Source organism: Cucurbita maxima, unplaced genomic scaffold (assembly GCF_002738345.1).
Source record: "Cucurbita maxima cultivar Rimu unplaced genomic scaffold, Cmax_1.0 Cma_Scf00014, whole genome shotgun sequence".
Classification (NCBI taxonomy): Eukaryota; Viridiplantae; Streptophyta; class Magnoliopsida; order Cucurbitales; family Cucurbitaceae; genus Cucurbita; species Cucurbita maxima.
The window spans coordinates 523,399-536,501 of record NW_019272030.1 but is presented as its reverse complement, the minus strand read 5'-3'; the positions used below and the strand labels follow the sequence as shown (position 1 = coordinate 536,501).

General features: G+C 33.7%; 2 protein-coding genes across 2 annotated transcripts; both read left to right on the top strand.

The window, feature by feature from the left end:
- The first annotated feature begins 4,165 nt into the window (after window positions 1-4,165).
- Window positions 4,166-8,456, top strand: LOC111489826 (probable RNA-dependent RNA polymerase 1). Its single transcript, XM_023138236.1, has 5 exons — window positions 4,166-4,183; window positions 4,374-4,948; window positions 5,248-7,079; window positions 7,275-7,425; window positions 7,573-8,456. Exons 2-5 carry the CDS (start codon window positions 4,385-4,387, stop codon window positions 8,398-8,400), a joined length of 3,375 nt encoding a protein of 1,124 aa, XP_022994004.1. The 5' UTR covers window positions 4,166-4,183; window positions 4,374-4,384; the 3' UTR covers window positions 8,401-8,456.
- Window positions 8,457-9,401: 945 nt separating this feature from the next.
- Window positions 9,402-12,848, top strand: LOC111489850 (protein FLX-like 3). Its single transcript, XM_023138272.1, has 4 exons — window positions 9,402-9,587; window positions 11,398-11,935; window positions 12,094-12,236; window positions 12,364-12,848. The coding sequence occupies exons 2-4, from the start codon at window positions 11,409-11,411 to the stop codon at window positions 12,477-12,479; spliced, it is 786 nt and encodes a 261-aa protein (XP_022994040.1). The 5' UTR covers window positions 9,402-9,587; window positions 11,398-11,408; the 3' UTR covers window positions 12,480-12,848.
- Window positions 12,849-13,103: the final 255 nt, after the last annotated feature.

The window sequence follows — 13,103 nt, the reverse complement described above, 5'->3', positions numbered from 1 at the left end:
TATTCCCTCCATTATTCACGTAAATATAATAAAGGTGGTTCTTTTTTTTAATATATTTTTTAATTTTATCTCTAAAATAACAAAATTGAAATTTTAATTTTATTCTAATAACAATATATTTTTAGAATTTACAAATTTATTAAATATAAAATTAAAGTTTCAATAATTTAATAGCCACCAATATATTTTTTAATGCTTGATACCAAAATGTATGAACCAATCTTCTTAATTATATAGTTTAAAAATTTAAAATTTACAACAACAAAAAAAAGGTAAGATGAAGAACCAAAAATAAAAATAAAAATTTCTAATTTTTTTTGATAGATGGTAAAGAAAAACCGAGTTTAGCAATCCGACCTCGACTCAGCCATTTCTCCCATTTTTTTGATAGATGGTAAAGAAAAACCGAGTTTAGCAATCCGACCTCGACTCAGCCATTTCTCCCAAATTGAAAAAGATAATTATATATGATAGGATATATATATATAAAAAATACAAAAGGAAGGCTTGAAAAAGCCCTCCTGTTATCTTTTCTTATTATCTTTATCTACCCTTTAATTATATGGATATATAATTATATCGATATATATAATTATTTAAATATATCAATTCGATAAAATCATAAATCAATTCCATTTACATAAATTAGATAATGTAAGGGCTCAAAACAAGAGGTATCTCCGATTCTAATATATAAATAATACCAATATATTAAAGATTACTAAAAATATATATTTCTAAATAATAAAAAAAAAATATACTACCTCCTTTATTTTATTTCATTCCAAAATTCATTGTCATTTTATTTACACGGTCTGGCCTGTCAGTACCTAGCCCCGGACTTTTTTTTTTGTCCCTGCCAATAAATAAACTACGTTTTGATTTACGATAGAGGAGGAAAAGAAATTGTTGAATAAACACGAAAACAAAAATAAGAAAAGGAGGGACTTATTGATTATAGATGATGTTGGTAGAGAAAGCAATCTATGCTCGAAGAAGTGGAAAATAGGGAGGTGATACGACTTGATTGATGACACAGTTAGAATGCGTTCATGGAAGAGACTGCATTGAAAGCTGGAGAACACATCCAACTGCTTCCCGAGTTTTAAGAGATAGAAATAGAAAATAGAATTGAAAAAATATATAATCTTCATTCAGGTTTACCACGTTTAAATAGATACAAACTATTAACTAATACCTGAAAATAGAAAAAAAATAATATATCTAACTAAATCTTATAAATAAATAAAATATACGATTAATCAAATTTATACTAAAACTCCATAAATATTTCAGATATATTCTAACTAATATATCTCCAAAATATCCCCTTAATAGTCCCCCTCAAGTTGGAGAGTGTATGTCGATGACACCCAACTTGTCCTTCAAAAGGTCAAATTGTTGTCTTCTCAGAGCTTTAGTAAAAACATCTGCCAATTGCATTTTGGTCGGAAATATAACACGGTTTGATGATTCCAGCTTGTAACTTTTCTCGAACTATATGACAATCTATTTCAATGTGTTTCGTACGTTCGTGAAAAACTGGATTGGCTGCTATATGTAATGCTGCTTGATTATCACAATATAATAATGCTGGTTCGGACAGTGGAACATTCAAGTCTTGAAGAATGTATCTTAACCAAGTTAACTCTAAACAAATATTTGTCATAGCTCGATACTCGGCTTCTGCTGATGATCTGGATACATTAGTCTGCTTTTTAGACTTCAAAGAAATAATTGAATTTCCAAAGAAAATGCAGAATCCAGAAATAGACCGTCTGTAAGTTCGACAACCACCCCCAGTCAGAATCGCAATATGCTTGTAATCTTAAATAGATATAAACTATTAACTAATACTTGAAAATAGAAAAAAATAATATATCTAACCAAATCTTGTAAATAAATAAAATATACTATTAATCAAATTTATACTAACAACTCCCTAAATATCTCACATATATATTAGGAGACTCGACTTTTTTTTATAATTTTTAAATGCTATTTTTTTTTAGAATAAATGATAAATTCAACAGATTGATTTATTTTTATTCTTATTTTTGGTCTCTGAATTTAGAGTGTTTTTTCATTTTTTTTAAAAATAGATGTTGAAGAAGAGCATAAATGGTAATTGGTTTGGTTTCATTTTTTCTTTTAAACTCATTGTTTTATTGGAATGAGTAACCACTACTATTCTATAAAAAAAAATTATAGTTTTTTCAATTTTTCAATTTTGAATTCATATTTTAATAGAATTTTTGAATTTTGACATTGACCCCTAATATATTTTTCAATTTTGAATTCATATTTTCAATAAAAATTTCTATAAAAAAATTTCAAATAATCATAAAAATATAAATATAAAGGTTTTAAATTTATATTATAATTTAATAGAGATAAAATTGTATGAGAGGAGTTAAAATTAAAAATATATGATCCACTATCCCTATTTATTTAATTTTTATTGATTTGAATTAAAAATGGGAGGAATTTAAATTAAAAGTGGGAGGAATTTAAAGAAAGATAAAAGAAATATTGGATTAGAATGTAATTTCTATAAAATTGGGCTGTAAATTTTCTTAACTGAAAATTCAGACTAACCCAACCCAAATTAACTTTGGGTTGATTTTTAATACAATCTTGGTTGACTTATAAAATATTCATGCTAAAAAAATTTGACTGTATCCACGTGTTTGTAAGAGTGGTAATTTGGGTTGTGGCACGTTTGAATCCTTTCATTTTATTATTTAAATAAAAAAATTAAGAAAAGCAACACCTACAAATGTTAGCGAGTATCCATCAATTCCTAAGATGTTAGCGAAGCTGAGAGAGCGAATCATGAATATGAGTGGGAACGAAATTCACCTAGTGGCTCATAAACAAATACATAAGTAAGAACCAAGTCGGTACTCATTTTCGATTTTAGTACCGATGAGAGAGGAGGTTAATGAGTGAAAGAAAATAAGAACAAAAAGGATAATCAGAATGATAATAGATCTTCTGTGTATAGAGAGCAGTTTAAAGAGTTGGAAAATCGAAAACAATGATGTGAACTATGACACAGTCGAATTCATTGGTGGAAGCAATACCACGAGAATTGGAGACCACATCCAATTTTGGAGCTTAAAGATGATGAATTTGAGGTTTTTGTTCTTTTGTTAAATTAAAAGTTCTCATTTTGGTGAGTTATAAAGTTTTGACTTGTGATTAATTATTTAATTATATATATTCAGTTTTGAGGATGAGAATAAAAGAAAAATATAAAAAGAAAATTATTTCCGCTAGAAAGGTGGGGCCCACACATAACTTTTTGTTAAGAGGAAGAATTTGCTGAAATTCTACCTCCCACCTTCCAGTTACCTTCTTGTTTGGAAACTTGTGTCGCAAGTTGAGCTCTACACTCTTATTATTAAAAAAATAATAATAATAAGCTTTTTCAAGTCTTCTCATTTAAATTTATTAGTATATAAAAAAATTTCTCACTCCAAAAAAAATTACATTATTAATGTAATTTAGTTTAATATATGCAAAGAAATAAAATTTAAATCTACCAGCCAAACATAAAATAATATAAAGAAAGGAACCTTTGAACTTTCATTTTAATTTTTTTATTGATGAGGTAGATATAAATTATAATATGTAAATGCAATCATGCAAAGAATTATTCCTTGTCAAACTAACTGAGACCGAGATGAAAAAGTCAAAAGACTTTTACAATTTTTATGTAATTATTAATTTTTTTTATTCCAAGTAAAAGTGAGACTAATTATTTTAAATTAAAAAGAATGGTGATGCAATCCATTGCTTTAGAATTTGTTCAATTAGAACAAGTGTAATATTTTTCCATCTTAAACGCGTGGGTCCGCTGTGTCTGTGGACCCATTTGGAAAATGCAAACAAATTAAGATTCTTATGGAAATATTTAACTAAATAGATTAATTGAATTGGTGTTATTTTTTTAAATAAATGAAATGCTTATATTTTATGTAAAATAATAGTTTGAATATTTTTAACAAATATTAAAAATAAAAAAGAATTTATTGGTAATAAATAAAACATAAAGCATAAACTTGGTTTAGAAGCTGGTGACTTGACTTTACTTTTTACTTGACTTCTTATAAATTACATATTTTTGCTTCCTATTTTCCCCACACAGCTTTCATCAATAACTCTATTTGTTCTACAGGTACTCTCATCTTATTATTTATCATCAGCAAATAAAATACAAAACTAACTTATTTTATTATGTTGTGTCATAGTATTGATTATATAATAATATATGTTATTTTTGTTTGTCCATTTTTTAGCCCCTGATTTTGTTCAAACATTACACTAATTTAATTAATTAATGCAATACTTTGGAAACATGCATGCAGTTGAAAAAAACATGGCTACAACAAACGACATGGGAAAGATGATCGAGATTTACGGATTCCCCGCAGAGGTCACCGCCGACGAGGTGAAGGAATTTATCGAGAATCACACGGGAGACGGAACGGTGTTGACGGTGAGGATTTCCAAACCCAATGATGAAAAAGCCCGGTTCACATTCGCCACGGTCCGGTTCACCAGCAAACTCGGGGGCGAGTATGTGGTGGCGCAGGCGGCGGCGGAGAAGCGGTTGTGGTTCGGAAGTTCGTATCTGAAGGCAAGAAAAGTGGAGAGGGAGATCAGGACGGCGACGGCGGCTGCCGCGGCGAGAGTTCACGGCGGGTTGGAGAGAATGGAAAACGTGAATGTGCAGTGGGGAAGCCTGGTTTCGAAGGAGAAAATGAAGGTGATTTGGAAGGAGGGGAAATGGAGTGTGGAATATGGAATTGGAGCAAGGAAATTGGGGTTTTATTTGAGCTATGAGGGTGTTGAGTACAAAATGGAGCTCTGTTTTGAGAATATTCTGGGAGTTCAGCTTCGTTGTTCCGGTGATCGTGGTTCCGAGCTTTTTCTCATTCAGGTTTGTTCACTCTCTATAATAGTAAGATATTGTGCACTACTATGACTTTGTTTTGGACTTACTAATTTTTTATTTTTTTTATAAACTCATTATCATTCATAAATTACCTAAATTAGTAGGTTATTTCATCGTCGAACATTTATAAAACATTTATTTATTTATTTATTTTTAAAACCTTTTCTCAATTTAAAAGCATTTTTTCAAAATTAACTTCTGAGTGGTTGAAAATTATTTTAACTATGGTTGGAGTAGGTATTTAAATCTCCGTTACATTATACTGAATTTGTTCGAATCGGCAGTTGCAGGGTGCTCCACGGATTTTCAAGAAAACTCCATCGTCTTCTTCCTCTCGATTATCTTCCGAGGAATCCACTGGTTTCCGTTGGATCAGAGATGTGGATTTCACTCCATCTTCTTGCATCGGACAGTCTTTTGCTCTGTGTTTGGAACTTTCTCCTGGAGATCAGCTTCCTTCTTTCTTCCGAACATTGGTCGGCTACAAAGAAAGCTATGCTCCATTCATTCTACACCCAGGTTCTTCTTTATCCTCCATTTCAAATCTGGTACCTATCATTACTCCACCTCAAGGCTTTGATATCTCTTATAAAATTTTGTTCAAAATCAATGCCCTGCTTCAACATGGTTATCTTCCTGGACCAGCGCTGGATAATGAATTTTTCCGACTGGTCGATTCCAGTCGATTTCGTCCTGAATATATCGAATATGCCCTAGAAAAACTTTTTCATTTTAAGGAATGTTGCTATGAGCCACAAAAATGGCTCAAGCAGCAATATCTGTCATTCTACAGCTCTAAGCAGCTTCCATGTAAACCTAATGTTTCGTTGGATGATGGCCTGGTCTATGTGCACAGGGTTCAAATTACGCCTACTAAAGTGTACTTCCGTGGTCCGGAGGCGAATCTCTCTAATAGAGTAGTCCGTCATTTTATTGATGATGTAGATAATTTTCTTCGTGTGTCTTTTGTTGATGAGGAGTTAGATAAACTTCATTCCATTGATTTATCTCCGCGTACATCTGCTGAAAATGATTTAAGAACTAGAGTTTATGATAGAGTACTATCGGTGTTAAGAAATGGTATAGTTATTGGTGATAAGAAGTTTGAGTTTCTTGCTTTCTCGGCGAGTCAACTACGGGAAAATTCTTGTTGGATGTTTGCTTCGAGGAAGGGGCTTAGTGCAGCAGATATCAGAGAGTGGATGGGTGACTTTCGTCAGATAAGAAATGTGGCAAAATATGCTGCTCGACTAGGCCAATCTTTTGGCTCATCCAGAAGAACTTTGTGTGTTGAACAACATGAAATTGAAGTTATTCCTGATGTTGAAGTTGAAACCAATAAAATTACTTATTGTTTCTCTGATGGGATTGGAAAAATATCTGGAACATTGGCTGAGAAGGTTGCTGAAAAATGTGGTTTAATCAGCCATACACCATCTGCCTTTCAGATCCGATATGCTGGATACAAGGGCGTTGTTGCTATCGACCCAACATCGACGAAGAAATTGTCGTTACGAAAGAGTATGTTGAAGTATACGTCGCTCGACACCCAAGTCGACGTCTTGTCATGGAGCAAGTACCAACCCTGTTTTCTTAACCGTCAGGTGATCAACCTTCTGTCCACTCTTGGAATTAAAGACCGCGTTTTTGTGAAAAAACAAAAGGAGGCTATAGATCAACTGGATTCCATTTTAGAAGATCCGTCGAGGGCATTAGAAGTGTTGGAGTTGATGTCCCCCGGGGAAATGACTAGTATTCTTAAGGAATTGCTTTTGCTTTACAAGCCAAATGAAGAGCCTTTTCTAAATATGATGCTACGAACATTTCGAGCAGCTAAATTGTTAGATTTGAGGACTAAATCAAGGATATTTGTTCCTAAGGGAAGGACAATGATGGGTTGCCTGGACGAAACCCGAACGCTAGAATACGGGCAGGTGTTTGTTCATTGCTCTCTCCCTGGAAGATCAAGCGAGAGTAATTTTGTTGTTAAGGGTAAAGTGGTGGTTGCTAAGAATCCCTGTTTACACCCAGGGGACGTGCGTTTGCTCGACGCTGTTGATGTGAAAGCTCTGCATCATATGGTGAATTGTGTTGTTTTTCCACAGAAAGGGGAAAGGTAAGCAAGCTTAATGTGTATGAATCGCTTATGTACTGAACACATTTCACATACCCATACTTGTTGTAAATTCATGCATTTTCCTTGAGATTTATGGTAAGATTACTGACATATATTCATTAGTCTGTTTTTTATAGCAATTTTTTTAATCAGTTTTTGTTGTCCTTAACTTATACATCAAATTTGTTATGTTAGACCTCACCCAAATGAATGTTCTGGGAGTGATTTGGATGGTGACTTGTACTTCGTTGGTTGGGATCCGGAGCTGACTCGTATTAAACCAGTTAAACCTATGAGCTACGAGCCCGCACCAACTATGCGGTTGGATCACGATGTCACAATCGAGGTATGGTTTTAGGAAGTATTAATTTATATTGCAAATATGTACATCTTTTTTTCGTATATATAAATAAGATGCATTGTATATCAGATTTGAAAGTGTAGAACAAATTCTACAACTAAGTTTGAATTGAATACGATCATTTTGATACAGGAAGTGCAGGAATACTTGGCCAAGTACATGGTAAATGATGGTCTTGGAGGCATTGCAAATGCTCACACTGTATTTGCAGATAAGAAGCCTAAAAAGGCAATGACTGCTGAATGTATTAAACTTGCAAAATTATTCTCCATTGCTGTTGACTTCCCCAAGACCGGTGTGCCAGCAAACTTTCCACACAATCTTCGTGTTCGTGAGTATCCAGATTTCATGGAGAAGCCCGACAAGCCGACTTATGTATCGAATGGTGTTCTTGGGAAGCTTTTTCGAGGAGTGAAAGACGTTTCTTCCGATGTCAACACCATTGAAATCTTCTCTAGGGAAGTTGCTACCAAGTGCTACGATCCAGACATGGAAGTAGATGGTTTTGAGGATTACTTGAGCGAAGCTTTTGAGTACAAAGCCAGGTACGACTTCAAATTGGGGAACCTGATGGATTATTATGGTATCAAAACGGAACCTGAATTAATTAGTGGAAATATTTTGAGAATGGCGAAGTCTTTTGATAAAAGGAATGACCTGGAACAAATTAGCCTTGCCATTAAATCACTACGAAAAGAGGCAAGGTCTTGGTTCAATGAGAAAGGAAGTAAGTCTGCATGCGACGAAGACGACAAAGATGAGGAATATGCAAAAGCATCTGCTTGGTACCGTGTCACGTATCATCCAGATTATTGGGGTCGTTACAATGAAGGTATGCAAAGAGATCATTTTTTGAGTTTTCCATGGTGCGTTTCTGACAAACTTATTCAAATCAAAAGGGAGAAGACATGCTTGGTAAATTTGTCACCGATACTAACTTTTCGAGACCAGAAGGTTTGATGTCTGTGTCCTTGAGTTCTAAGATGATTCGGTGATGTTGTAATTTATATTTTCCTACTTAAAAGAAATTAATTTAGATGTTTTTGTTTTTGTTGGAAATTTTATACTTGATTAGATGATAATATTATGAATTTCTATTTCCATTCTTTACATAATTTTAATTTTCTTATGCAAGCGGCAGAATTCGAACCTGCTTGCATCATATATAAATAATTTAAATAATTTATTAAAAAACATATTATATTCATAAACTTTGGTAATGGTGACTATTTAATCATTTTATAACGAAAGTATAATTCATTTTCTAATAATCTAATCTTTATGATAAAAATTATAGTCAAGATTTAATAAATTTTATTATATAGATGGATCAAAATAAGTTAATTACTAATTAGTGATGAAATTTGTTTTAAACTAAAAAGTCCAAGTTGTTAACTAATGAAAATCAGCATTTAATTATGATGATTTTTTTACCACATGGATTTTATTGCTACAAATTTGAAAGTACAATGTTACTAAATCATTACAAATTAAAGTTAAAAAATTAAATTATTACTTCCCGACCAAAAATGTTTTTTTATAAGAAAAAAAAGATAGTAACAATATATTCAAAGAAAAAAAAAACAATCTTCACACATTAATGGTTCACTTTGTGAGGTTAATTATGATTTGGTAGATTATTGAAGTACATTTTCTAAACTTATTGAAGGTTCAAAATTTTAGACCAAATTTGGATTAAAAAAAATAATAATTGTGTAAATGTTAGTCCATATTAATTACATTCTTACACAATATTTATAAAATTATTAAATGAATAAAAATGAGTTATTTTAATATTTTTATATTATGTTATCATTTTATTTTGTTTTGGCTAAATTATAAAAGATATCTTCGACCTTTTGATCTTTTTTATTTGTCTCGAAAATAAATTTATTCTTTCATAAATGTCTTTTTAAGTTAATTTGGACAAACATTTTTATGGACATTTTATGAAGAATAATGGGCCGAAGGGTCCAATAGCGGTATAGGCCGGGAATGCGATGGCAACCAAAGCTCTGAAGAAATCCGTTGATGATCGACAACTTGCCCTAGGGTTCCTAATTTTCCACAACTGGTGAACCCCCAAATCCTTCCTCGTCGGAGATTATACGATTTCGCCTCACCCTCCGCCTCTCGTTTCACTTCTTGTAAGTTAGTCTTCTTTCTACTAGATAAATTCCAATCGCCCATGGATCGGAAATTAATCGCTTAGAGGCTGTCCCGATGGAGGAACGAATTTTAGCCGTTTTCTTGAAAAAAAAGAACGATTGTTTTCCTTAGCTACGGGATCTTTTCGTTCGTCGGACGTTCGAAAATTTCTTCTTTCGTTTGATTTCTTGAAGGCAATTAGATTTATCGAAGGAGGAAGCGCTATATATTGTTATATATTAATATATATTTATATGTTTACTTATTTGTATACATGTACGCGTATGCTTTTAAACCTTGGGTGTTTTGGTTTCGATTGGTAAGGCGATGGTTCTACTCCGGGTGAGTATCGTTAAGGTAAGGTATTCAATCCCTCGACTTGCACTCTGTATGGCAAGTTTTCCGGTAAACTATCGATTGGGACTAGCTATTAGATCCTTTCCTCTGTAGATTTCGAAGGCTATCAGAGTTTTGTGAGTTTGATATAGACATCTTGGCTTTCGGTTGAGTTCACATATTTGCTTTTCTACGACCGAAAGGGGATACTTTTCCGCTTAATGACCCTTTCGAAGCTGAAGCACTGGAACTGGAAAGAGTATGGACTTTACAACTATGGGAGCGATGGCATGGTTGAAAATGTTCAATAAATTGCAACAATACGGGAAAAAGGAGCATCGGAATTCAAGTTATTTAACCCGAAGAGATCTTGGCAACGAAGCCTGTGGCTGTGTTATGGAGAAAAATCTAGAGCTGGGTGCTAATACCTCGGACAATCTAAGAGCCGCCTGATTAGCGTTGAAAATCATGCATATTGTTCTTTGAAATATGGAGATCTTCAAATAATTTGCACCCAATTAGTATTTGGATTTCTTGAATGATTTTTTTCACAAAGTTGGTTACTAAGAAACCATATTGGTATATGCTGAAGGTATTTTTGGAGGTCTGTGAAGTGAATTTGAAGCACCTTTGTAGACCAAACGAAGTTTCTGAATATACAATACGAGGAGAGAGGAATTTCCCTTCTTGTTATTTACTTCTCGCAATTTGTTGAAATTAACTGCATTATGCATCTTCAAGTGTTCTTTAAAAGGCCGCTAGGACAATGGCTTGGCTGTTCATCGTAGTTTTCTGTTACTATAAATAAAAAGAACTCAAATCTTCCCTTCCTGCAGTTTGATAAATCTTAGGGCTCTATCTTCAGATGTGGTGAAGTGGTACCTTCATTATTTTTAGGTTGGTTTTTTTTTCCAGGCTGTTGAGTTCTCTTCATGAGTTGAAAAAGGATGGTCATTGATAATTTCCTATCATTCTTTTAGTCATATTCTATACTAAGGTTAATATTCATCTATCAGTGGACCATTGCCACAAGGCCTTGGATTATGAGATTAGGTTCCTGTTTATTTTCCATGATTGACATAGATGTGGGAGACATTTGGGTTCATGTTAAAGATATTTGTTGTGGCAGGAAGGTTTTCTTTCCTAGAGAAAAGAGCATTCTTATAGTTAAGACAGCAAAGTTCAGTGGAGTGGGGGTAAGGGTTGACATATTCAATATCCATTTAGTGATTGAACTTACCTGTGTTGTTGCTGCGTGATATGGAGCTTCTCTTAAGCCAAGTGGACTTAATTTGGCATGCATGGATTTTCGGAAGTGCCAGTAGAACTTAGAACTTCCAGAAGCTTTTACTATATTAGGTTCCCTATTGTGGGCTCAAAAGATAATACTTCATTACTTGACATTTGAGTTCAGCTTGGTTTAAATGAAAAATGTGCTTCCACCATTAGGTAATTGTTACATCATTTCTGCAGGACTTTTAAGTATGGCAGGAAGAAATCGCTCATCACGCCACATTGATGGTTACCGAGTTTCCCGTGATGTCCCTAGATCCTACGTAGAACGAGTACCAGCACCCCTGCCTATTCATCCTGCAGCTTTGGAGGAGGAGCTTGAATTGCAGCATAGGGAAATGCAGAGAATAATTTCTGATAATCGCATGGTGATTGATGATAATACAATACTTCAAAGGGAGTTATCAGCTGCAAAAGAAGAAATTCACAGATTGAACCAGGCTATACCCAAAGTTCTGTCTGAGAAAGAAGCACAATCCAGGGAGTTACTTGAAAGAGGTTTGAAACTAGAAGCTGAGCTTCGTGCTTCTGAGCCTTTAAAGTCTGAGGTTCTGCATTTAAGAGGTGAGATTCAGAAATTGAATAATTTGAAGCAAGATTTGTCTGCTAAAGTCCAAAGCCTCACAAAGGATGTTACTCGATTGCAAGCTGAAAATCAGCAGCTAAATTCTATGAGAGCAGATATGGATGGATTGCTCAAGGAGCTTATTGAGGCCAGGTTTGAAATGGAAATTTTAATTGATTGGTGTTGGATCCTAGTCTATGTTTTGTTCTTTTTGTAGTTAGGGTTTGGCACTAGGACAAGTCAAGATAAACTTCAAGACCACATTAATTAGTCTATTCCATGATTGAATTGATCGTGCACAATGTTTTTAGGAGGGCTTATGAATATGAAAAGAAATCCAATGAAGAACAAAATGAACAAAAGCAAGCAATGGAGAAGAACCTTGTTTCAATGGCTCGTGAAATAGAGAAACTGCGAGCAGAGAAGCTCAACTTAGAGAGAGCACGGGGATTAGGTTATTTCTGTCTTTCTCTAATTTTTCTTTCTTTTTCCTTTCACGAAATTATTATCAACATGTGGACGTCTGGTTACATGCAACAATGGTAGCTAGTTGGTTTTAAGCTTCTGTTATACCTTTCTAGGTGCTGAGGGTTATGGGATCTTGAAAAGAAGTCCTGAAATGAGATATGCAGGTGGTCCATATGGTAATAATTATGGTAATTCATGGGCACCATATGAGAAGCGTAGCCGACGTTAAGTTTCAATCTTTCCCTTAGATGTCCTGCATTGGAGTTCAATTTCTGGTTTAACATCTTTACTTTCTTTGGAGAAGCTGCTTTTGAGAATTACCATTATCATCATGGTGTGAAATATCAACTAGTTAAGATTGTAACTGTAGTACATTTTACTGTGACTAAAGTTATACTTTCATTGCATTATACCGTGTCATTTTATGCAAGTTTATTTGAAGAATACAGAGAGACTACTGGCTGGGAAAAACATTTTTTTGACGTTTCTCAACCAATCATTGAAAAAAGTCTTTTTAAAAGAGAGAGAGGGAGAGGATATGATGTAAGCTCTGCAGAATTAGTAGAATAAATGTTGGTGGAGAAGTTTGATTCTGGTGGCAAGTACTGTGATGAAAACATATTGTGATTCTCATTCCTATATTCAAATTTTCCAAAATATAGGCTTGTATTGAGGGATCCAGTTCTTTTGCTTGTAGAGATGCTTTATATTGTTTTGGTTTATTATGCTTTATACGATTGAGTTGATTACAACCGGCACTTTTTTTGTAAGATGATGTTTTCATCACATACCCATTCAAGTGAGTTGCTTGACAGTTTAGTGTGAGGAGAGGTTCAGTTGGCTTTTGCTGGAG

Bases quoted from the DNA above. Each gene is read 5' to 3' on its own strand.
- LOC111489850 (XM_023138272.1), top strand. From the start codon at position 11,409: ATGGCAGGAAGAAATCGCTCATCACGCCACATTGATGGTTACCGAGTT. The intron at 11,936-12,093 runs GTTTGAAATGGA...CAATGTTTTTAG, and splicing joins AAGGAGCTTATTGAGGCCAG to GAGGGCTTATGAATATGAAA. The intron at 12,237-12,363 runs GTTATTTCTGTC...ATACCTTTCTAG, and splicing joins AGAGAGAGCACGGGGATTAG to GTGCTGAGGGTTATGGGATC.
- LOC111489826 (XM_023138236.1), top strand. From the start codon at position 4,385: ATGGCTACAACAAACGACATGGGAAAGATGATCGAGATTTACGGATTC. The intron at 4,949-5,247 runs GTTTGTTCACTC...TCGAATCGGCAG, and splicing joins CCGAGCTTTTTCTCATTCAG to TTGCAGGGTGCTCCACGGAT. The intron at 7,426-7,572 runs GTATGGTTTTAG...ATTTTGATACAG, and splicing joins ATCACGATGTCACAATCGAG to GAAGTGCAGGAATACTTGGC.